This window comes from Corythoichthys intestinalis, chromosome 9 (genome assembly GCF_030265065.1).
Source record: "Corythoichthys intestinalis isolate RoL2023-P3 chromosome 9, ASM3026506v1, whole genome shotgun sequence".
NCBI classification, from domain to species: Eukaryota; Metazoa; Chordata; class Actinopteri; order Syngnathiformes; family Syngnathidae; genus Corythoichthys; species Corythoichthys intestinalis.
The window spans coordinates 10,643,562-10,669,777 of record NC_080403.1 but is presented as its reverse complement, the minus strand read 5'-3'; the positions used below and the strand labels follow the sequence as shown (position 1 = coordinate 10,669,777).

The window sequence follows — 26,216 nt, the reverse complement described above, 5'->3', positions numbered from 1 at the left end:
TCAAATTTAATTACTGTCAATGGAGCTCTTTTGTGGGCTGGAAAAGTGGTAGAAGTTGGAACAGTTGAAATTGATTAAAAAAAGATAATGAATATATAGAATTATCAAAAATAAATTCTGGGTACTATCTCAGTTAAATGTCAATGGGATTTGATGGGATGTTTTGGTAAAAAATAATGGCCACTCATTCAAATACAGTGGGGCAAATAAGTATGTGGTCAACCACTAATTGTGCAAGTTCTCCCACTTGAAAATATTAGAGAGGCCTGCAATTGTCAACATGGGTAAACCTCAACCATGAGAGACAGAATGTGGAAAAAAAACCCAGAAAATTACATTGTTTGATTTTTAAAGAATTTGTTTGCAAATCATGGTGGAAAATAAGTATTTGGTCAATACCAAAAGTTCATCTCAATACTTTGTTATGTACCCTTTGTTGGCAATAACGGAGGCCAAACGTTTTCTGTAACTCTTCACACGCTTTTCACACACTGTTGCTGGTATTTTGGCCCATTCCTCCATGCAGATCTCCTCTAGAGCAGTGATGTTTTGAGGCTGTTGTTGGGCAACACGGACTTTCAACTCCCTCCACAGATTTTCTATGGAGTTGAGATCTAGAGAGTGGCTAGGCCATTCCAGGACCTTGATATGCTTCTTACGAAGCCACTCCTTTGTTGCCCTGGCTGTGTGTTTGGGATCATTGTCATGCTGAAAGACCCAGCCACGTCTCATTTTCAATGCCCTTGCTGATGGAAGGAGATTTTCACTCAAAATATCTCGATACATGGCCGCATTCATTCTTTCCTTTACACAGATCAGTCGTCCTGGTCTCTTTGCAGAAAAACAGCCCCAAAGCATGATGTTTTCATCCCCATGCTTCACAGTGTGTATGGTGTTCTTCGGATGCAATTCAGTATTCTTTTTCCTCCAAACACGAGAACCTGTGTTTCTACCAAAAAGTTCTATTTTGGTTTCATCTGACCATAACACATTCTCCCAGTCCTCTTCTGGATCATCCAAATGCTCTCTAGCGAACCGCAGATGGGCCTGGACGTGTACTGGCTTCAGCAGGGGGACAAGTCTGGCAGTGCAGAATTTGAGTCCCTGGCGGCGCATTGTGTTACTGATAGTAGCCTTTGTTACTGTGGTCCCAGCTCTCTGTAGGTCATTCACTAGGTTCCCCTGTGTGGTTCTGGGATTTTTGCTCACCGTTGTTGTTATCATTTTGACGCCATGGGGTGAGATCTTGCATGGAGCCCCAGATCGAGGGAGATTATCAGTGGTCTTGTATGTCTTCCATTTTCTAATAATTGCTCCCACAGTTGATTTCTTTACACCAAGCGCTTTACCTATGCACATTCAGTCTTCCCACCCTGGTGCAGGTCTACAATTTTGTCTCTTGTGTCCTTCGACAGCTCTTTGGTCTTGGCCATAGTGGAGTTTGGAGTGTGACTGACTGAGATTGTGGACAGGTGTCTTTTATACCGATAATGAGTTAAAACAGGTGCCATTAATACAGGTAACGAGTGGAGCCTTGTTAGACCTCGTTAGACCTCGTTAGAAGAAGTTAGAGTTCTTTGACCGCCAGAAATCTTGCTTGTTTGTAGGTGACCAAATACTTATTTTCCACTCTAATTTGGAAATAAATTCTTTAAAAATCAAACAATGTGACTTTCTGGTTTTTTTCCACTTTCTGTCTCTCATGGTTGAGGTTTACCCATGTTTACAATTACAGGCCTCTCTAATCTTTTCAAGTAGGAGAACGTGCACAATTGGTAGTTGACTAAATACTTATTTGCCCCTCTGTATGTGAAAAGAGTTCATTTTTGTAGTAATATGAGCAGGCATAGATGTGACCCTTATATTTGAATGTGCTATTGAAAATGAATGGGAACCTCTTTGGTCAAAACTAATGACCACCAAAGACATTTTTTTTTGTGGCTTCGAGAATCAATGGAAGTCAATGAGTATTGGTTTTGTAGGACCTAGTTTACTGTCAATAGGTCTACATCTGGGTTTTCAATTGTCTGATGCGGTTTTGCATCTTCTAGCTGCAAAGAGGTAAAAGCAGTCATCTGTATGGCAGCATGTGTTGCTCTAAAACCTGTATGTACCTCACAGTTCTCATGGTGCCATCACAGATGTGCAAGTTCACATTTGCCACAATGCCTGGGGGAAAAATGCCCTTCCATATGAGCACAGATGCATCAGCCTGGTCACAATCTGGGTGGTCGTATCCCCCCTCCATTCCATAGTGAGGTTCCAGAATGTCTGTGTATTTCTAACAAAAGAATTCTTACTCTGATTTGTTAAGAGCCAGTCCAGTCCAGTAGGCCTCAAGTGGAGCAGTGACAACAGCATCAAATAACACTTCCTTGATCAGCTCTCGGTCACCTGCAGAGCAGTTTGTCATAAATTTAACAGATTCCTTGTCCTTGTCAGACTATGAGGCGCCCATGATTTTGAGGCGCATTGGCGCATTTGTCATTTGTTCTTTATCTTTTAACCTTGTAACTATTGCTTTATGAATTTATTTATTTACTATGTGTTTTATTGTTTTAATTTATGTCTTGAGCATTTTACTGGATCAGTATGATACAGTAATGCTTCAACAAAATAGGTCCAACATCATTAAGCGCAACCAGAATCTATACATAAGGCGCACTGTGATTTTGGGGGAAAAATAAAGGGTTTTAAGTGCACCTTATATTCCACAAAACACATTATATTCAGATCTGCGTCTTACACTTAAGATTTGGCCTGCGACCCGTCATGAAGAGCTTGATGGCTTGAATCTGAGTCAAGTGGCGGTGCTCATGTTGCTCCTCGGTGTTGCAGTACGTCCTTTGGACCACAACGGAGACATATTGTTACATCATGGCTTGCCACATACCTCGTGAACAAAGAGGCCTAACCTACATAACGCATGGATGCCCACTTCTCTAAACCATGCATTGCATTACCATTCATCTGCCAGGGCGACATCTGGCTGTTCCAGATCACGGAGCCCTGAAAAAAAACAAAAGTCAGTCATGCTTCAGCTGCGCTAGTCTTGTTTAATTTAAACAACAAAAACAGTCATGCTCATTTTATGATTGACAATCAAAAATGACATAACTATATACTTTTTTGTTGTGGTTAAGAGTTTGCCCTGCATCGCTGTGATTATGTTTGTAGTTTCTCCAGTAGATAAAACAACCAAATCAACGCAAACTTTTACCACAACAGTAAACTGAGCATTATTATACCATCAAGTAAGTATTTAAAAATATCTTTTTTACCTTTTTCAACTGACACATTTCCTCGGAAGAAGTACTTGCCGTGGCCTCTCGAGAGAGCTACTCCAACACTAAAACATACATGCCAATGTAGCAAACTGTTAACAGTTTGATAAAAAGAGACAAAATGAAGTAATTGCAGTGTAAAAAGGAAACCCCTCACCCACCTGAATGGAGTTCCTTTAATATCAGTGTAGTAATAGTCATTGTGCATCTTCAACACACGTCTCTGGAACAACAGACATTACATCTTAGATTGATTTTGAAATATCCTTGCAAGCAAGACGTTCCTGTCTGAATCAGTCATTCATCATACAGCCCCGTCTTGCCAACCTAAAGTGTATCACCACTTTGCGGCCATCTGATGACCAAGCCAATCAGGAGAAAGGCAAGAGCTATAGACGTGACCGGGTAGTACTACAGTGGTACCTCGACACACGATCGCTTCGACTTACGATCCTTTCGACATTCGATATAAAATTTGACTCGTCATTTTGTCATTTGATTATTACGATTTGTAATTATAAATTTGCAGTGCCTGCAGTATGTAGTAAAGGGAACCTCGGACTTAAAGTGTTGTAGGCTCTCGTAAGCCACAATTGTTCTCTTTGACTAAATTATTAGAAACACATAAAATATTGCCATTGATTTAAAAATCTATAATACTTAGGACATATTTTGACCTACAGAGGGTGCCATGTTTTATGCGTGCAATTGACGCTCGGGGTGATAACGTAGTTTGTCACTGTCACTAAACGAACAATACCAGTACTGCAATTCCTTCTACGCCGCGAGGCGTCCAACACATGCGCACATCGGTTAAAAGCGTCAAGTACTATTTGTGTTTTTATTGAGTCTTTTAATTACCGTTTCATTGCCTCAAAATACTTTTTGCATGTGTTTCGCTCTCATACGTTTAAGCATTGTTTTCTTCTAGTAGCTTTAAAGCAGATTGTTGATCTGTTGACCACATTAGTCACGTAGCACAGTGGTCTCCAACCCGGTCCTCAAAGGCTCGCTGTGAGTCGTGGTTTTTGTTCCTGCCAATCCAGCACAGATAGTTGAACCAATGAGGTTTCTGCTAAAACAAGCAGCACCTGTTTGCAATAAACTGATTGCATTTGTAAAACACCAGTGGCCTATACTACGAAGCCGGTTTTCTGGCTTAGCAGGGTAACTTCGAGAGTAACTTTATCACGTGCGACGTAAGTTCGCGGCTATGCGAGACTACGAAAGGTGGATATGCTGGAACCGAGAAGTGTTGCCATGGCAACACACGCCACACGCCAAACCTGGTCGTGTCAGAGTTAGATCTTGCTTAACATCAGGATTCCAATTAACCACGCTCTATTTAAACAGCACTCCTCCGCGGACGTGTCCTCCTGACAATGACAGCGCACTTGGACGACCCATACGACATTGGCGCGCGGATTGTGAGGGGCTCTCTCCGGAGGGCACGGGTATTTCGGGACCGCCAGAATCCGCTGGCGTACCCGGAAGATGTTCTCCATGAAAGATATAGATTTTCAGCTGAGGGAATTCTTTACCTGTGCCAACTGATCTAGGCAGACGTCACTAATGTAACCCGCCGAGTCAGGCCCTCACAACCGCGCAGATTGTGTGTGCCTGTCTGTGCGCTCTTTCGCCAGGGACAATATATGTATTCCATCGGAGATGCTGAATATCTGCGTAAGAACACTGTATGCCGTGTGATTCGGAGTGGGGTATGGAAACGCTTCAAATTGATGCATTTATAATAATCATAGAAATATGTAGACTATTTAAACATTGAGAAAACTTGCGTTTTTTTCTGCCAACTGGAGGAGATTAAATTAAATGTCAAATCCACTGATAGGACAGACGCACAAATATAAAAGATATAAATGTTTATTGAATATGCATCTTACAGTCTTGTTTAACTGTGAAAAATCGTTACAAAAGACGGGCTTTTATTTACGCAACAACGCATGGCATCCCCGCATTTCCTTCTTCTCCTGACTCCTCACAAATATAACTTTTTTTTGGGGGGGGGGGGGGGGTTGTCGGGCTCGGGCCTGCAAATCAAGTTTATTGATCGGACCCCGAACTAAAAAAAAGAACATACGTATACAGTCAAGGGGACTAAACATACAATCATCCTGTTTCGTGTGGTGATGCGTGACAATTATTTCTTACTGTTAATGTACCAAATCTTATTTTATTGTCCTGACAGCAGGCTTTATTTCTTTTCATGGACATAAGTAAACTGCCATATTGACGCATTCACAAATCACACGATCTGTAAATTCGCTGTCAACAGACCCGTTGCGCTCTACTCGCCGAAGCGGTGTTGGATTTCGCGGTGAGGGTGGATTTTAATTCCTCATAATTCCGCATGATCATCGCGCATTCCTCCTCCGTGAAGTAAGGTGCCCGTGCCATCGTCACAAGTAGTGTTTGACTCTGGTCACCGCCCCCTTTTATGTGAACGCGCAGTAACTCTGACTGGGTTGACACAGGTTCGACTAATCAACCTCATAATCAGCGTCGTAGTACCGATTGACCACAAACTAGACAACCAGGTTTTGTCAACTCCGGTTACCCGATGGTAAACTGGATTACTTCTGGGGAGGTTGAACTCGGTTCGTAGTATAGGCCACAGATTGGTGAAAAAGTGTAGTCATCTTGTTTGGTTGGAATGAATTCCTGCACCCACAGTGGGCCTTTGTGGAATAGGTTGGAGACCCCTGACATAGGGTATTTAAACCACTCTTATTTGATATTACTACATTTAAGTATTTTCTTAAGGCATCTTTAATATGGTCTGTATGCATCTAAACAAAACAAGCTGAAAGCGCACGGTAGTACTTTGGGTGTAGAATTCGCCTCTTGTCGGACGCCGGTGTAACACATTTTGGCAGAAGACGGGTTTTGTCATACTCTCGTCTCGTCTCATCCCGTCTTTCCTGTTCATTTTGCTTGTGCTGCTCGTTTTGTGAAATATCGACAGTGCTGTCATGCTTATTAATGTTCCTCTCAGGTTCAAATTGAAAGGGTTGAACAGATGACATGACAGAGTCATACTCTGGAAGCCCGGCAGACTAACCCAATGATGTCACCGCCCTGCGATGTCAACAACAATGGCGACCTACAAGATAAAATAATTTTACAAATTGTATAAAAACGAAAACTTCAAGAGGGGTGTCCATATCAAATTATTTTACTCATAATAAAATGAATGAATGAATGAACATTTATCTTTTAAGAACTACAAGTCTTTCTATCCGTGGGCCCATTTAAGGATTTAGTGTAGGTTTTTGGGCTGTGGAACAAATTAATCCAAGTATAATGTATTCTTATGGGAAAATCCCGCTCGACATACGACCATTTTGACGTACAAACCAGGTCCTGGAACGAATTAAGTTTGTATATGTAGAGGTACCCCTGTATCTGGTTGAATACAGTGGCATAGTGCAAGGTGGTTCCTGTAGATACATCATTTACTTAACAGTGGCATAGTGCAAAGTGGTTCCTGTAGTTAGGTCATTTTGTTAACTTTTGTCAGAAATACACTTATTTTCCTCATTAAAATAACTGCATAGAACATCATGAAAACATTTTTGATGGAATCGATGTGTTTGCTCTTCTGCGAACCAATACGTCATACTGTCGCTTAATATGGACTGGTCACCCTCTGATGGTGAGCCAATCAGAGGAAAAGAGGAAATAGGCGTGAGCTGCAGACATGACCATGGTTCTTTTTTTTTTTTTTTTTTTTTTTTTTTGTAAACCTGTCCTTTTCAGCTGTTTGAGACAGATAATGGAAGTCTGAGTGTCTGGTTGGTCCGAACAGTTTTAATGTTTCACATTGGAGTATGACCTACTCCCATTGTGATCATTCAATATACCTCGTTTACAAAGACAAAGCAGCGAACCGGAAGGGGTTATGGGGGAACAGAAGAAAAGAAGAAGAGAGATAGAAGAAACACAAACAACAACAAGAAATACAATGAACGCCCACCCGGCCTACGAGCCACAGCCCCCCAATCGGCATGGCACATCTCGGGACCCCCACCGGGATGGGATTGTGTGGGGAGGGTAGTGCACTGTATGCATTAAAAGAGGAGAGCTCGCCGCCCTTTGCTGGAGCTCCCAGTGGAGTATGATGTGTGTGTTGCATTAAAAGAGGTGCGGGAATGGCGGGGCCTGAAGTGAGGAGGTATCTGTGATGTCACACCCCCACCCCTGGGCCAGAACTTTATGGCCCCGTCTCGACTCTCCCCGGAGGCTTGACCATGGTTCTTGTAGATAGGTCCATTTCCCAACTTTTGTCTGAAATACACTTAATTTTCTCTTTAAAAGAGGAGCAAAGAACTTCACTAAAAGCTTTTTTGACAGGAAATGATATTTTCTCGACTCGAGAAGACCCATCATCCATCAGTAGCCATATATATTTTTTTTAACGTTCCTCCCATGAAAAAGGTCTCAATTGGATCCATCCCAGTTTGATATGTGTAATATATTCGTAGCGGATATATGGAACAATCAATCTGGTGTGCCAGGTTAATTTGGATAAGGCTTTCCTATAAGGAGGCATGTCTTTGGATTCATATGCTCTCTTACCCCTCTATCTACCGTTTTCTTCACCTCCATGGAGAAGGTCCCCGTCCTCCTGTTCACCATGGCGTTGCGTAGCTTCAAGATAAAGCACACAACATGGCATACTAAGAAGCTTTTCCAGTGTGATCACTCAGAACAGTGAGTTCAACTTTAAAAGGCGCACTCGTACAATGTCATCTTTGTCTTCCCACTCAACCTCTGACAGATCCACGCTGCTGTAGTTGGGCTTTCTCCTCTTCTGACCCTCTTGATACTGCACAGAGGAACACAACCCAAAAAATTTAATAATCAGTTTCTGTTGAAACATGGTATCACAAGTCTAGAATGAACAGAGCTTACTGCTATTGTTCAAAGATTAATTGATGATACACATTATAAAATGTCTTTTTTAATTCACTGTTGAATTGAAGACTGATTCCGATGTACAAAACCCAGATACAGCTCTGGTGCTGCATAATTACTGAACGCGTCATCTGTGAAATTAACACTGTCAGATAAATGAAAAATAATTAATACGACTGATAGGGAATTCATGGCTAAATAACTACATGAATGCATTAAATGGTGCACGTCAAATCCTGTTACTTAACATAATCAGTCAGTACACAAGAAACAACCATCAATGACAACAATCACGGCACAAAGAGACAAGAAGAGCAAAGACAAACACATGTACACAAACACAGAGAGTTGCACAAAGAGGAATAGCACTAAGACTGGCGCACATAGATCCACTAGCAAAGCCATAGCTCCTGAGGGCCCATTTACCCTCGGGCGAGCTGCTGTGGTCTCTGCCAGTGAGTGTTAAGTTACCTCTGGAAACCTCAGAACAGCCAGCCCTATGAGTGGACTTTATCCCTGCATGCATACATCAAAGGAAAAGGTGGGGATTACAGATTATACTGTACATGCTCATTCAGCCTCCTAACCATATTTCACATTTCTCTCTGTGTGCCCTCGCCAATGGAGGCTATGTATACAAAACCAAAAAGGGTCAAGTCAGGCAAAGTTGTGACATGGTTGTGGCAACAACCTTACCAAAGGCCTGAGGTCCGGATGTGTCAAGATGTAGCCATTGTTTGTGATGGCAAATGCATAACCATGGATCCCTAACTAAAAAGGAGAAGACATCAACAATTAAAAAAAATAAAAAAATAAAAAATTTGTTTGAGTTGATAACAAGTAAAAGACTGTACCATATGTTTGGGAATGAGCTTCATCAGCTCCTGCAGAGGGATGTCTGTTCCAACGACCCCCAACAGAATACCCTGATTCTTCTGCATGAGTGCGTCCAAAACACAAAGACACACACAAAGGTTTGGACCACAGCAAGAAGAGCCAGATGCAGAAACTACAGTTACTTACAGTCTCATTCTTGGTACTGAAGACTGGCATGGCTACCGTGGTCGTCAGACATGGGCCTGCTTTTTCATTTAACTGGAAAAAAAGACAAAGATTTTATGTCTGGAATTTCCAACATCTTACTTTACTTTGACATTTACAGCATTTAAAAGGAATGACAACACCTTAATCCTTTTTTTCCTGATGTGAAATAGTGAATACAAATGTTGATACAAGCCAGTAATTCTGGGAAGTGGCCACTCTAATTGGAGGAAGACATTTTTCAATGTTTTAGCCAATCAAATGCTAATATCCCAGATTGCCCACCCTTTCACATGACATCATTTATACCCATCATCACATGCTGCTGTGCCCCAGTCCATAAGGTGTACGTGCATGGGGTTAAGTGACGTAACAAAATATCTGTGCTCATAAGCGGTGTCATTTGTTTTGTGTTGAAATATTTTCTGAATTATTAGAGATCTAAGAAATCTGCGATTTGCATAATTACAGTAGATACTTTGAGTAACTGTCTTTCAAATGAATGTCATTTAACATGGTGTTGTCTTTCCTAAATTCTTAGTAAACAATCAATTAATGCAAACGACAAAATTAAGAAGTAAAGAGAAAGTTTCGGGATTTTTGTAGGCTGGGATACTACTGTACCTGAGGGCTGCAGACATACTGTATTAAGTCTGCTTATTCAATAAAGGCACCAACTTTGAATGTGTCATGTCCTCAGCAATCCACCAGCCTGCATATGCCGACCTCAATCGGTACCTCAATCTGGATTTATATATCTATTGTTTAAGCAATGATTCAATCGAAATTGATGGAAAAGCAAAGCCGTTATCAACGTCGTCATCTTTTGGATACTACGTTTTGTTTTCATGCAAATGTCTGATATGTTTCAGCGAAAAAACTTTGCTTTGTATTTTTATTGTTTTAAGTGAATGGAAGTGATTGTGTTAAAAGTGTCCAAAAAACTGTATTAATTTGATCGAAGGCCCTTGAATCAAATTGAGTAGACAGTAATATTGACATTTATTGTATCGTGGTCTGAACAACTGATATTATATCCTCATGAAAATGAAGGATTTAGACCCTTACTAATTACCAACGCTCAGTTCTCTTAAAGTGGTATGCATATGCGTAAGTTTGCATATAGATGGTAGGGACATAACAATACCAACTTTTCAGGATGCTCAAATTGTCCCCACCAACTTTTAAGCAACCTAATTTTAATTATATAATGAGTCGAGTTAATATAGGTAATTTAGATTATCTTCCCATATGTTGTAAGAATAGAATTGAGCGTACCATTTTTAAGTGAATTATTATCATCATTTTCAGACTTACATTTACACCTTTCCACTTACTGAACGCGCCAATCCATTTTTTCCCCCTCAAACACACGCTTGATTGGCTGATGACTTGCTCAAACACAACACACAAACACAACACAAACGCACGCATACACCTACAGCCCCGACAGAAATATATGTCAAAAACATGCCGCCTCCTATGCCCACTTCGAAGAGGAGAGATATTATACAGTATATTGTTTTTTAGCCAGTAGCAGCCACTGCAAGTAATGTAAAACAATAAAAAACGTCAATGTTGTGGAGGTGGGGAACACACCACTAATTTTGCTACTGAAATTCTGACCTGCATCAGAGTTAGCATAACATTATACTGTGTGAACCTGCTAACCTGCAAAGAAGCTGCTTATAGGGAATTGTCCTCCTGTATGTGTTTTCTACTGTTAACGGTAATTAAACTGTGAGAAATGTAGTGAACTCTGCTGGAAACTATACAACCAGAAAAACGTGAGCAAAAAGGTGCTTAGAGAGCTCACAGTCTGTGTTTCACAGGAATGTTTTGACAGTCAAAAAACATGTTGCTGCTTTTCTTCTTGTAAACATCCTGGTGTAGAAGGAAAGAAGGCTAAAGCATCTTGTGACTTTACAACTTTGAAAGCAAATACCTATTAGTGCATTAATTCATAAATTAAAATGTATCTGTTTATTTTCTACATTATTTATTTTAAATTATTTTAAGAAAAAATGTTTATTTTTTGCATTCCTGGATAGTTAAGATATTATTAACAAGTTTGTATTTTTTGTGTATGGTAATATAATTTATGTTCAAATATTGCAATTTAAATTTGCTAATGAAATCCAGACATTTCTTCTGGAAGTTTTCAAAATGTTTCATTAGTAGTTTTTGAAAACAAAGGTTTGAATCGAGCTGTGTATCACCTGAACCAATACATATGAACGTAAATACAGATGTATTATGCATTTAGCCTGGGGATCAGCAACCTGCGGCTCTAGAGCTGCATGCGGCTCTTTAGCGCTTTAGTTCCTGGAGCGTTTTCAAAAATGTTTGAAAATGGCATAAGATGGGGGAGGGAAATATATTTTTAGTTTTAATTTTTGATTTTAGTTTATAGGAGGAGAAACATGACACAAAAATTCTTCTAATTCGTTAATATTGTAATGAAGTTAAATTGCAGGGAAAATACACATTTACCGCATTTTCCGCGCTATAAGGTGCATCAGAGTATAAGGCTTACCTTCAATGAATGGGCTATATTAAAACATTTTCATGTACAGGGCGCACTGCATTAAAGGCGCAATAGTAGTAGTCGTAGTGGTTGTTGGCGTTGCGTTATGCATCCACAAGATGAAGCTGAGCTAAATGAAATGTCATGCCATGATTAACCACATATTGATCCATACAGTATATATATAAGGCACATAAGATTATGAGGCACACTGTCAGCTTTTGAGAAAATTGAAGGTTTTCAGGTGCACCTTATAGTGTGGAAATTACAAATACACACTGAGCCTTCATGACAACCTTAGCCAACTTAGTCATTTTGATACTAGGCTAATATAGATACATACAGAATGTTGAATTTTTTTGTGGCTCCAGACACATTTTGGGTTGCTGACCCCTGATTTAGCCTGTATATTAATTAAGTTCATATTCGTGAGAAATGTAGGCCTGACTCCCATTCACCCAATCTGTTTGGTCTTATTAATGTCCCGTTACTAGCAAAAAGTGCACATGCAGGTTATGCTGTTATACCTTCCCTACCAATGTTGAGACCAAACCTACGCCCTTGCCTGATACAAAAATAGAGCCTACACAATGCAAGAGGTCAATATCTACAAAAGTGCATTAATGCAAATGACAAAACTTTAGATTCCTGAAGAGGATTGTACTGAGTGCCATTCTACTAGTTTATTAAGCTCGTCAAGTATACCTCTTCAAATTTAATAGAAGTTCTCCACGAGTGCAGCAGCGCTCACGAAGGAGACAATACCACTCACTATAAAGGGAAGGTATAAAATCTCACTGCAGTGGGGCAAAGAAAATAAATTTCACTCTATTCCTGGCGCAAGCTGCTTAATTGCAAACTTTAAGAGATGGATCACCATGTTCCTGTTTTCAGACAAGAGGAACAAGAGAAAGGCTGCTACAAGGTGAAGGCTGGCAAACAATACTCAGTATACTAAAAAGCAAGTCAGTCAGCTTCTGAGCCACGAGCGTTTGTGTGGTTGGTGCTCATTCATGCATTGGCACGAAGTAACGAGATGTAAATTGCAGTGTGTACTAGCTTATGTGACAAAATGAAGAATGGTGGGCCCCAAGATTCATCACAACAGTCGCTAGAAGTGGAAACTGGGATACCGTGGTCAACACACACATGCACACACACATGCGACTCTCCTCCAATGTCAGTTTTATTATGGGCTTTAGCAGATAAAATGCTGTAGTCCACAGAATGATGAATTGTGTGTCCAAGGCAGAGATAAAGGAGCATACACATTCCACCTTCCCAACCCTTCTTGCGTATGTGTGTATGGTCTCCATGTCAAATACAGTATGTGCACATACAGTAAACACCCTTCTGGTGCGCTTACTGCTGATGAGAAACCTTCAATAAAATATTAAAGGGAAGATGTTGAAAAAAAAAGTTTGGGAAATAAGAAGCTTTTAAACCCAAAAGTTAAGTTTAGGTTTAATTCCATTCCTTTTACCTCACTCCTCCAGCAATTTTTTTTTTTACAAGTAAATTACAAACACTTCATTTGGCTGTGTCTGACGATAAGAGAATTTTATTCATTTACCTTGTATGCCTGGGAAAGCTGTTGAGAGAGAAAAGAAAAAGACTGAGTGTGTAAGGAAGTCAATTTTGCACATTTTGCAGTGATTCTGAACACAGCTGTGCTTCGGGAGAGAAATCTGCGCAAATTAATGAAGCTCATAATTTGGAATCACTCCAGCGACATTACATGTAACAAACAATGACAAACACATGCACATTTAAAGTTAACACGCGCTATCTGCACAGTAATGAGAGATGAATGTTTCAGTATGACTGAGCGTACTCTTACAACACTGTAAACTAAAGCGGCTGTATATAAGCGACTGTATATTAAAAGGTAATATCTCAGGATCAGTCAAAATTGAACCTTGATAGCTCAGAGAAGACTTTCCGCCTTGGAGATTAAAATATGTTATCCTTTTTTGGCCAGGAAGGATAACAGTGTTAATGTGCTTTGAATGCCTTGAAGGGAAAAGAGGACTATACGAGTAAAAAGCCATTTAATAATTGTTAAAGATGCAATACGGAATTTATTGTACAACACTTTTCTACTCTATGAATGCTCCACCTATGCCCTCATGAGTACACAGAGCCCTGACATTTTAACTGAGACTGCCCCAAAAAGCCCTTTTTCTTCCCTTCAATAGACAGTGTTCGGGTCGAACACTCTGGGTGAAAACACGCCTCTGCACTCCCACGCGTTTCCCCTGGCAGCACTAACACTGTTTCACCGAGCTTCCGCCTAGTCCCTCTTTGGCAAAAAACCCTACACACGTGAGCTGTCCACAATTTACGGTACCATGGATTCTTCAGACAATAAGCAGACCAGCCGACTTCCCCTTGATTTTAATGCATCATACACCAAGGGTATGGGGCGGCTGGGGCAGGTTGGATGGGGTGGTGATGTGACGGTTGCCTCCCCGCTGCCGGCCCCGCCATTCCTGACCTCTTTTAATGCACCACATATATTATACTCCACGGGGGTGCTACAACGAGGGGCGGTGGGATGTGGGGCTGGGAAGAACTTCATGCGGCGTTCCCACTGCTCTCAGCTGGGCTCTCCCAGTTTAATGCTTATACTGCAGTAACCTCCCCACAGAATCCCATCACTGCGCTGGGTAATGGCTGCCAGTCAGGGACTTGACAGCTACAGTAATAGGGCGGTAGGTGAGTTCCACACTTTTCTTTATGGCGGGGCTCCTGTTGTCGGGCCTCCTCTTTGCCTGGGCTGCCGGTTGCGGGAGTGGGGTCAGGGCTCCGGTCCCGTGCCTCCCCACGGCGGTCTTTCGGCATTCCACCGCTTCCACCTTCCTCTCTCATTTCTACCCGGGCATCCTCCTTAGACCATGGCGCAGGTTGCCGGCTGAGTGCTGGTGGGTTGGCGGGATGTCGCCCTCTCCGGGTGGGGATCCTGTCATACCCCGGGCCTGGTGGGCCATGGGAGTCCCGCAGTTGTCGTGTCGGTTGGGAGGTTGCGATGGTGGCTGGTGGGCCGGGTGGGCAGGCGGTGGTGGGGGCGGGCGTGGGGTACGGTGACGTGTCCCCTCATCCCATTACCTGAAGGCCGGTTAATGGGGGCGCGGATGGTCCTGGGGGACCACCCGGGGTTCCAGGGGGAGGGCAGTAGCCCCTTTGCCAAAGCTGTGGGAAGAGGGTTGGTCCACGCGTGCCCCCCCCCAGGTCTGAGTGGATTCACGCATGACTGGGTGCAATTAGATTAGACAAACTCAAGTAGAGAGATTGTCGGTGCCAGGATTAGCGATCAGGCAGCATAGAATAGGATATCAACATATCCACACTTACATGTGATTCACATAATACTGGGTTCCACACCTCATATTGCTGATTTGTGTACATTCCACCCTGCCTTTTCACATCTCCTTTTGACTCACCCTCCCTCTCTTTCTCCTCGGTTATCAGGCCCCCCACATGGTGCCCACGGGAAATACAATTAGCTAACGTTAGCAGCACTATGTTTATAGGTAGAGTAGGCGTCTAACTAATGTTTTGTTGTTGTTTGTTCTTCTCCTCTTCTTTCTCTCCTCTTCTATTTTCCCTTCAGTCTCCCCATAACCCTTTCCTGCTCGCCGCTTTCTCCTAATAAATAAAACACAATGGGAGAATATCAAACTCCCATGTGATACATTAAAACTGTTCAGACCACAAGGACACTCAGATTCCCATTCTCGGTGTTAAGTAGCTGAACAGGACTGATACTCATACAATCACGCACAAGTTTAACAGAGTTATACAGTTACGCTTTATGCTTGATGTAACAGTCGTGAGTAAGAAAGTGACAAACGCCATATAGCACCTTTAATAAAGAAATCTAACATACGATCACAAATTTTCCCACAATTTTTCCCATATATGAACTATATACTGCACACATTGATGATCTCAAACAGCAAATAAAGAGGCACACTTACTGCACTGTCCACGTATGCCTCGGTCCACACAGTGTCATGTTCATGATCTATAACTTTGGGACGACTCATGACATGCAGATACTTCATCACATTCTCTTGAACATCTGCTAATGTGGAAATCTGACTGAAATATCCTGAAATAAAACACAGAAAAATGAAACTAAAGGAATAAAATACACATCGGGTTCTAATGTCTTGAATTAATCAGTTCGATACAGGCGGCATTTGATAAAGTGTGGTATGTTACGCACAGTGGGGAAGCAGCTAAGCCCCCCCTATTGCAATCAGTTTTTTTTTTTTTTTTGACAGTGACTTTGGTGACCAGAGGGTGTCGACACATGGGAACCATCAGCGCAAAGCAGTCAGGAGGGAGACACTCTGACAGGATGAGGGATTAGCGCAGATTGACCTCTGACTCCCCCGAGTGCCACTTCATTGCCTCTTGGCCACAAGAGTGCACACACACACACACACACACACACGCACACACACACACACGCACGCACACACACACACACACACACACTCACAAATTCGCCAGCAGTTGACAACGAATTATATCTTGAACTCATCCTTCCATAAAAGTATGTCAAACTTAGTGTTGCTAAGTGTTCATGAGGAAGTCATACCTTTGTTTGCACACGCCATCCATTTCAGGTTATCGGCAAATGCAGACTCCCGTCCAATCAGGTAGGGAAATATGCGTACCTGTGCAAGAGAAACGCCGTGGTCAACAGTTTTAAAGATTACGTGATGAGGATAATGGAAAAAAGGGCTCCACGTTTTTGAAAATTAACCCGTTTTAGTCCAAGTGACTATTTTTTAAATTTACAAAAACATAACAACCTCATAAAGACATACACGTGCACATCACATGTTAGCTCATGTAGGCCACAATATTAACATATAGTGTGGCCTACATGATCCAAAATGTGATGTCCACATATGTAGACACCAGGTCTCAATTATTCATTCATTCATCTACTGAACCGCTTATTTTCAGGAGGGTCGCTGGAGGCTGTCCCAGCTAACAACGGGCAGGAGTCATGGTACACCCTGAACTGGTTGCCAGCCAGTCACAGGGCACGCATTCACACCTACGGACAATTTGGAGTGTCCAATCAGCCTAACATGAATGTTTTTGGGATGTGGGAGGAAGCCAGAGTATCCGGAGAGAACCCACGCAGGCAGTGGGAGAACATGCGAACTCCACACAGGGAGGCCAGAGAACTGAACCAACAATCTCAGAACTGTGAGGCGGGCTTGATAACCACTTTGACATTGTGCCGCTATTTCAAATGTTATTATTATATATTATTATTTCTAAATTGTTAAACACTATTTTAATATATTTTCAATGAATGAATAAAATGATAAATTCACAAATGTTAGTAAAAATACATTTAAAGGGAACCCTGTGACTTGTAGACTCTGATAAACCACAATTTTTCTCTTTTACTAAAATATGTTATTAGAATCACATTAAATATTGCCATTGATTTAAAAATCTAAAATATTTAGGACATGTTTTGAGCTTCAGAGGGCGCCATGTTTTATGCACGCTATGGATGCTCGGGGTGATGATGTAGTTTGTCACTGTCACTAGACGAACGATATCGATGTACTGCAATTCCTTCGATGCGACGAGATGTCCAACACATGCGCACATCGGTTAAAAGCGGCAAGTACTTACTATTTGTGTTTTTATTAAGTCTTTTATTATCTTTTCATTGCCTCAAAATACTTTTTGCATGTGTTTCCCTCTCATACTTTTAAGCATTGTGTTTTCTTGTGGTAGCTTTAAAGCAGATGTTCGATCTGTTGACCACATTAGTCATATAGCGTATTTAAACTACCCTTATTTGATATTACGACGTTTAAGAATTTCTTAAGGCATCTTTATTTGTCTTTATGCATCTAAACAAAACAAAACCGGTGTTGCACATTTTGGCAGAACACCGGTTTCGTCCTACCCCGTCTTATCCCGTCTTTCCTGTTCATTTTGTTTCTGCTGCTCGCTTTGTGAAATATCGACAGTGCTGTCATACTCATTAATGTTCCTCCCGGGTTCAAATTGAAAGGTTTGAACAGATGACATGCTTATGTTGCCAGAGTCATACTCTGGACTCTAAACTAATTTTAGACATTATATAAAACCGAAAACATCAATTGGAGTTTTAATCTCAAATTATTTTAACTCATAATAATGTTTATCTTTTAAGAACTACAAGTTTTTCTATCCGTGAATCCCTTTCAAATGAAGAAAAGCACAAGTCTAGTTATAGCCCCCAATAATACTCTAAAAATGTTTTTTTAAATAGTATTTAACTCAGTGATTGACGCCCAATTCATTTAAAGGTGCTCAATATAGGATTGATGGCCAAAAATTGTCGTGCAACTAGATCAAAATATTGATTAGCAGAAAATGCCCCTTCGGGTTGCCAGAAAACTGCTTCACAATGCAGGAAAAGAACTTTAAGTGGCAAGCAACGAGTCCTTTGCATAGGGTATATCTTATTTTTAATCTTCATGCAAGATGTCTTCAATGTCTAAATGCCAACATTTACCAATGACGATTAAAGGAGCCAAGATATGAGGTCCAAGTGAGTTTATGTCACCATGACCGAAGTCTGGGAGTACTACTTTTCTCAATGTATAAGCACACTGGCGAAGAAGTAATTTGGTCATGCATTGACAGCATCCGGAAAGACTGTTTAATTGCTCCATTCATTTTAATTTCAATTACCGACAAATTTATACACTCGTAACGACTTTATCTTCGCCTCAGTTAATGGATCCACATGCTAAATAACATAGCACCGGTCATTGGATCCACATGTTAAATAACGTAGCACAACCATGCCAAATGAATGGGCTTGTTTTGCTTCCGTTGTTGTCTTGAATCCTTTGAGATTCTTAACATTGTTTTGCTTGAGATGTAGTGATAATTCAGACTGTTTGTCAGAGTTGGTGCAGCCTCAAGCCTAATTTATGCTTCTGAGTTGCGGTGACGGCGTAGCGACGGCAAGGACCATACGTCGTCAACAAGCATTCTAAGTTCTGCGTCAAGGGAACGCGTTGCTCTGTAGTTCACCGCCAAACTACTTAGAGGGGTGTTATGTTGTGTTTTTACGGTTTTGGGGGACTCTTGTCGAATTCCTTTAGTTTTCGTCCAGTTAGACCACAATGGCACTGGAGATGGAATGTTTGAATGTGGATCTTCAGCTCATCAACATTGAACAACAAATGTTGATCATACAAACACAAGACTGTTGCGGAGATGGTTTGTCCGACCACTAAACTAGTCTAGGTTGAGAACCCGCGACTTTACAACACTGGTTTGCCCACTTTGTCTCGATGTGGAAATGCACTTTTGCTACTTTTGCATGTCAATGGACAGTTTGATAACCTACTGTCGTATACAGCCTTTGCTATTGCACCAGACAACAAACAGCATGCCTATTGATGCCGCACATTACGATTTTTAGCCTTGTGTGGAAGCAAGCTGTGTCGGCTAGCTTCAAACTGGCGTCAAGCACTGTGTCCAGCGTGATTTGTCCGAGGTCTGCAAAGCATTGTGGACAGCCCTCCAGCCCGATTTTTTGCTGTGTCCTACAACCAGCCAGTGGGAGGCCTGGCAGCGATCATTCCCTGCCAGCCGCGCTCCCAGTCAAAAATGTCTAGCGCTGTCAATGGCAGTCAATGAGTTAAAAAAAAGTGGCCGATAAAGGGTCAATGCCAGGACGACACATTTAAAGCGGCTAAACTCTTTTATTACCCTATAGCCCATGATTTTTACATTCTAAATCGGACCCTTTTTAATCGAAGTTGTAATTCCTTTCATTTAGCATTTGGAATCCTTTTTAGTTCTCCGGCACTGAACATGAGGGCACTTTCCACTGTCCTTTTAAAGCATACTGTGTGACATTGCCAACGTTGTACGGCTCATTGGTCCCAGATGCTTTGCTAAGCATAAAGCTGATAGAAAACCGAATGGTCGCCGAATAAAAACCCTGAGGGTGTGTGAAAGGGGGTGGGATACCCAGCCTCATGCTACCCTGCACACTCCCAGACACTGCCAACACACATATGCTTGACAGGAATGAAGAAAAGCCCCTGAGCTGCTGTTTTTATTGCTCTGTGAATCGCAGAGCAAACAATTTCATTTCATTAAACCCAACGCGGAATCTGGGTGGAAGCGTAACGTGTGGCTGCGCGCGTGTGTGTAAATTGGAGGTGGGGGGTAACTAGAAGCTTTGAGAATGAGCTGCACTGCCCTTGAAAGCGGTTAATTTCCCTTATTTTATTCCTCACGGGAAAATACTGCTCTCTAATGCATCAGCGGGTTGAAAAGCATCACATTGATTTGGATTTGACATGAGAGCTATGAATGAATTTGATGTAAGAAAGCAATTCCCCAGATGTCAAAAGTTGAGTTCCAGATCATATGTAGTATTAAATATACACTCACATTTCTTAGAAGAAATGTGCTGAATATGAAAAAAGCTTGAAAATTTTGGACATGCCCCCAAATGAAATTCCATATGGAACAGACATGCGAGAGGTTACACCTTTCTTTCTGGCCAGTTGTACTCCTCAAAAACATCATCATACATTTCAGTTGCCCCATCCGTCACAAGCATTATAGCCTGGTTGCACACACTTCCATGGCCAGTTTGATTAAACTGTAAGAAACAGAAAAAAGACATTGTTAGTGGCACATTACATTAAACAAGCAGAGCCAACAAAAACCAAACTTTAAATGTTGCGGACGTAGCAGCTATGAAGCCATCAAGTCAATAAAATACAGATAACGTGTGAGTAAAAAGAGCTGAGGGGTGTGCTGTGCTTAATTTTAAAATCTGTGCAAGATGCACTGCAGTAATTAAGCAGCTTATTGACCTATAACTGCGGAGAGACCACAAAAGCTGAGTGTCCTAGAAATTACCCTGCTGTCCATTCATTTCGTATTCCAAATGCAATCATCGTATTGTACTAAATAGAAGAAACAATTAAAGTGCATGACCTTCTTGTTAGGAAGGAATTTAGACTGCAAAAATGTTTACTTAGTATATGAAACATGTCTGAAATGAAGTAAATGTTACGCAGCGAATGTATCATTTTCAATTCAAAAATCAATACAGCCACGATCAAAAACCGATTGGTACCAAATGTGGTTTTCTTTGGCAAATCAATGTAAAATTGCAGAATGAAATAATAAATGATCTTAAATAATCTTTGAAATTTACAGCAATTTAAAAGGAAAGGCAACATCTTCATCCTTCCTGTGTGAGGGAAGACATTTTTCAATGTTTTAGCCAATCAAATGCGAATATCCCGATTGCCCGTCCCTTCTCATGACATTATTAATACCCATTATCACATCCACCTGTGCTCAAGGCAATCAGGTGTATGTGCATGGGCATAACTGAAGTAACAAAATGGTGGCGCTCATAAGTGGTGTCATGTCATTTTAATTTTCAGTAAAAAATAAATTTAGGAATGTCATGATCGCATATTTTTGCACACGACTCCAAGTATGAGTCACCTGATTTTGAGAATCTGCCGATACAGAGTCCTGATCCGATACGTTTTTTTTAAACAAAAGTTCCAAACATGTTTCAGTACCAGTGTTGTTTTCGTCAACGACAACGAAAATATTTCGTCAATGACCAATTTTTTCATCACGTTGACGTGACGAGCTAAAAACGTGTCTTGGGAGACTAAACATAACGAGACAGAGACGATTTGCCTTTTATGAAACACATGTCTTGTGCAGCTTGGTAAGTTTTGTTTTCTTATCTTGGTTACAATGGCTAGATATGCTATGTTGCTTTAGCCTTTAAAGGTCTGCGCTGAGTGATCATCACACACACACACACACACACATGCTAAATGTAACTTCTAGCATTAGCATTAGCATTTAGCGTGGTGCAGGTCGTCTTAAAATCTTGGAAAACTTTTTACATACAGTTCGTGGCGTCCAGGTGGTTTTCTTTGGCAAATGAATGTAAAATTATGGAAGGAAACCATTAATAAAATGCAAATGCTCTTCTAGCTAACAAGTGTTTCATTTTTGTTTTGCGAAATTTGACTCTGTTGCTTAAGAATAAAAATAACTATTTTGTCCAATAACAGGCAAAGTTAAAAAAAAAAAAAAGGCAAAGTTAGCCTTCTTCTTTTTTTTTTTTTTTTTTTAAACAGGTTTTTAAATTCACTTAAATGAACAGAAGATGACAACACAATTCGGAGCAACAAAAAAACCCCAAACAATTTCTTCAGAGATAATCCACAGAAAAGCTTTTACTAAATAATATATATATATATTGCTGCAATCCCAGTTTCAACAAATAAATAATCATTTTTTGTGCCATGCTATTGCATACGCTAATTCATCTGGAGTGTGATGTCTCCACTTGAGCGTCAACATTGAGCGGTGCAGCAGTTGTGTGCTGCCCACCTGATTATCATATTCATTGCACAACTGTAATTAATACGACAATTGTGCCTCAGCCTTGCCAGCACTTGCCTGAAAGGGGCGAGATAAAAAGCATGCGGCGTGTCTATTGCCCTTATCTGCTTTGTCTTCCAAATAGGCATGATATGAATCATTGCCATTAATTACAGCTATTAATCACAATAGTCTCCTTGGAGGACGCAATTGTGGACATCACTGGTGTATTTAGACAAACCTCGGCCAAAGCACTCATACACATTTTAATGTTAATTTGATCCTTTTCTGCTCAGTGTGGTACAATAAACTGCATAAACAATTTAGGATTCCCTTCAAGTGGATCCGTGACCAAAAAGCAGTGATATGACAGGTTTTGAAGTAAAACAAATGTTTTTGGATCATTAAATACCAGACAACACTTTTTAAAAAAAATTAGATTCAATTTGTATCGTAGACAGTTGCATTGCTGGAGTTTCTTGGAGCTCCAAGCAAGAAATCCCTGTGGCCACCACCGCACACCCACTCGTGCACACTGCAAGTACTAGTTTTTTTATACACATAAATGCACAATAAATAAAGCCCCTTTCAGATTTATATCCCGGTAAATTCCCTTGTAAGGTGAGGCGGGATTTACCCGTGTTATTGCTTTCAGACGTGGATGTGTACCAGGAATTATCCGGTTTGGACACTTTCAGACTTGTCCCTTGTTTGTGACTCGATGCTTTACAGTGTATCACAAAAGTGAGTACACCCTTCGCATTTCTGCATATATTTAAGTATATATTTTCATGGGAAAACACTGACATAATAACACTTCGACCCAATGAAAAGTAGTCTATGTGCAGCTTATATAATACAGTTACCGTAATTTCCCGAATATAAGGCGCGCTTTTTTTCCCCCAAAATCAACTTGTAAAATCATATTCATTATACACGGGTACAGGGATGGAGACAGAAATTTATACCGATTTTTTTTTTTTATTGACACGGCCATGTTGTGTTGAAGAAAACGTATGCGGCGATCTGTTGCCGACCATTACGGTACATGACGTCACCATTTTATTTCAGTAATATTTCGCTCATATCTCATTCTGTGTTAAATTCTGCTTTTTTCACTCTTCATAAAGCACAGAATTCAGTTTCTTGAACTTATTTGAGTCAATGTTTATTACAACTCGGCAACTCGGACCATAACAACGGTAACACAACACAGACTTCCTGTGTCCGTCAACTATATCTGTCCCTCGGGAAACTCAAACCCAAATAACAATAGTTCCTCTTGTTACAGTAGCGATGCGCCCGGTCTGATTTCCGACTTCGGTCCTCATTTTTATTTTACCGTATGAATCCATGGAAGAAACATTTATTTATCACGATGACACGATCAAGTTATACAGCAGCCTTTAAAAGAAAAGTCACATCTGTTTTGTTTTCTCCTGGATTTTGGTAAATTGGAGAAGTTGTCAGATCATATTATTACTGTGCATATTGTCAGTTTACGGTATGTTTTGAACTACCAATGTGCTATGCTTGCGCTGTGTTTCACCAGTCAGTAAAATGACATTTCTGTATCTGTACACGAGCTCTGTTTTCTTGTATTCTTCTATTTATTGGTGCTAAGTTTAGGGTGCGCGTTATACACGGGTACAATAATTTTCCCTAGATTTTACAAGTAAATTTGGGGTGCACGTTATACACGGGTGCGCCTTATATTCGGGAAATTACGGTAATTTATTTTCCCCTCAAAATAACTCAAAATATAGCCATTAATATCTAAACCCCTGGCAACAAAAGTGAGTACACCCCTTAGTAAATAGGTACATCCCTAAATGTCAAAATTGAGTACTGCTTGTCATTTCCCCCCCAAAATGTCATGTGACTAGTTACAGGAGTGCTGTCAGCATTGCAGCATAGATTGAAGAGGTGGGGGATCAGCTTGTTAGTGCTCAGACCCTACGCCGCACTCTACATCAAATTGGTGTGCATGGACATTGTTCCAGTAATGCATGTGCTTTGTTGACATGTCTTCAGGAAACTGTTTGCGGGCTTTCTTGTGTACCGTCTTCAGAAGAGGCTTCCTCTTGGGGTGACAGCCATGCACACCAATTTGCTTTCATACATACCACGTACCGAGTAAGTCCAGACATTATACTATGACGCGACCCGGTTAATGTCCGTCATCTCCGTGTCAGTAGACCCGGGAAGTTGCTTTCAGACTACCCGTTTGAATCCCAGGATTTAACCGGAGTTCAGCGTAGGTCTGAAAGGGGCTTAAGTAAACAATGTAAGCGGCCACATCAAAAGAAAAATAAAGTTGGCAGACAATATATATATATATATATATATATATATATATATATATATATATATATATATATATATATATATATATATATATATATATATATTAGGGCTGTCAAACGATTAAAATTTTTAATCGAGTTAATTACAGCTTAAAAATGAATTAATCGTAATTAATCGCAATTAATCGCAATTCAAACCATCTATAAAATATGCCATATTTTTCTGTAAATTATTGTTGGAATGGAAAGATAAGGCACAAGATGGATATATACATTCAACATACGGTACATAAGGACTGTATTTTTTTATTATAACAATAAATCAACAAGATGGCATTAACATTATTAACATTCTGTTAAAGCGATCCACGGATAGATAGTTCTTAAAAAAAAAAAACTAAAAAAAGCTAAAAAAAGTTATCGAAATTTTATATTAAAACCCCTCTTAATGTTTTCGTTTTAATAAAATTTGTAAAATTTTCAATCAAAAAATAAACTATTAGCCCGCCATTGATGTCAATAATTACACAATGCTGATGGGAGCTGAAGCCTATAAAATCAGTCGCACCCAAGCGCCAGCAGAGGGCGGCAAAACTCCATAGACATAACAAGTGAGCGTTTCACTGCACTGTCATTTAAATCTGTCTGAGCGGGCCATCTGCGTTAATTGCGTCAAATATTTTAACGTGATTAATTAAAAAACAATTATATATATATATATATATATATATATATATATATATATATATATATATATATATATATATATATATATATATATATATATATATATATATATATATACATATACAGTACTGTGCAAAAGTTTTAGGCAGGTGTCCTGCCTAAAACTTTTGCACAGTACTGTATATCAAATATTTGAATAGAAAAACATTTAATAATATAAATACATAAAGTCAAATAAAATAAACGTATACACTTAAAATTATACACTTAAGTTTCACTTTCCACTTCATTTATTTTCAAATGGCCAATTCTTCTCGTTTCTGCAGAGTAGATTTTGGCAACCCTCAGGGGCCCCTATATTGGCCAGTGCCCCAAGCAACTGCCTGGCTTGCCTGCTCGCTAGTCTCACCTCCTATCTTAGTGCTTGTAAGAGCAGTATTAGAATACAAATTTGAGTGACATTCATATAATCACACCATTAGAAATCTTTAAACTCACTTCATTGAGGATTGTGAAGGCCTCAGTTAGGGCCTGCCCCAAAAGTCCAATCCCTTTGGCAAACAGCTTGTCTAGATGCTCACGGAAATGCTAGCAGAAAACGATAATGCAAAGTTTAAAACATCCATCAAATGTTATAATCATGACTTGAATTACAACTTACATCTTTGTTGGTTCTGTCTGCCCGCACCAGAGTGCTATTCAAACATGGCTCCACATAATGGATGTTCTGGTTATACTGCATACACAAAAATGCAATCCTGAGATGCATTACACACAAAATATATACTTTACAGTATGTGGCGTCGCTTACTGCAATAATATTAAAGAAGTCATCATCTCCAAGTGTGTCTAAAATTGAGGAGACAGTTTGTCTGGCGATGGTCAGTCTCAATCCTTTCATGCTCCCACTGACATCAACTAAGATAACAACGTCTTTCGGTGAAGTTGCAGCCTGGATGTACCTGTAACGTGGTGGATGCAAAAGTGATATGAATAAGACAAAAA

The 26,216-nt window shown here is 40.3% G+C and overlaps 1 protein-coding gene across 1 annotated transcript in view; it reads right to left on the bottom strand.

Annotated features, from left to right (window-relative positions):
• cacna2d3 (calcium channel, voltage dependent, alpha2/delta subunit 3) overlaps positions 1 to 26,216 on the bottom strand; it is an 84,009-nt gene that overhangs the window by 13,804 nt on the left and 43,989 nt on the right. Inside the window, exons 10-26 of the mRNA XM_057846671.1 lie at positions 26,023 to 26,173; positions 25,873 to 25,947; positions 25,710 to 25,799; positions 20,339 to 20,452; positions 16,397 to 16,475; positions 15,768 to 15,901; positions 13,361 to 13,378; positions 9,243 to 9,314; positions 9,074 to 9,154; positions 8,916 to 8,990; positions 8,047 to 8,130; positions 7,881 to 7,952; positions 3,446 to 3,507; positions 3,282 to 3,349; positions 2,964 to 3,009; positions 2,747 to 2,844; positions 2,301 to 2,394 (exon numbers count right to left, since the gene is read on the bottom strand). Of these exons, the coding sequence (XP_057702654.1) occupies positions 2,301 to 2,394; positions 2,747 to 2,844; positions 2,964 to 3,009; positions 3,282 to 3,349; positions 3,446 to 3,507; positions 7,881 to 7,952; positions 8,047 to 8,130; positions 8,916 to 8,990; positions 9,074 to 9,154; positions 9,243 to 9,314; positions 13,361 to 13,378; positions 15,768 to 15,901; positions 16,397 to 16,475; positions 20,339 to 20,452; positions 25,710 to 25,799; positions 25,873 to 25,947; positions 26,023 to 26,173 (1,413 nt within the window). The remainder of the gene's footprint in view (positions 1 to 2,300; positions 2,395 to 2,746; positions 2,845 to 2,963; positions 3,010 to 3,281; positions 3,350 to 3,445; positions 3,508 to 7,880; positions 7,953 to 8,046; positions 8,131 to 8,915; positions 8,991 to 9,073; positions 9,155 to 9,242; positions 9,315 to 13,360; positions 13,379 to 15,767; positions 15,902 to 16,396; positions 16,476 to 20,338; positions 20,453 to 25,709; positions 25,800 to 25,872; positions 25,948 to 26,022; positions 26,174 to 26,216) is intronic.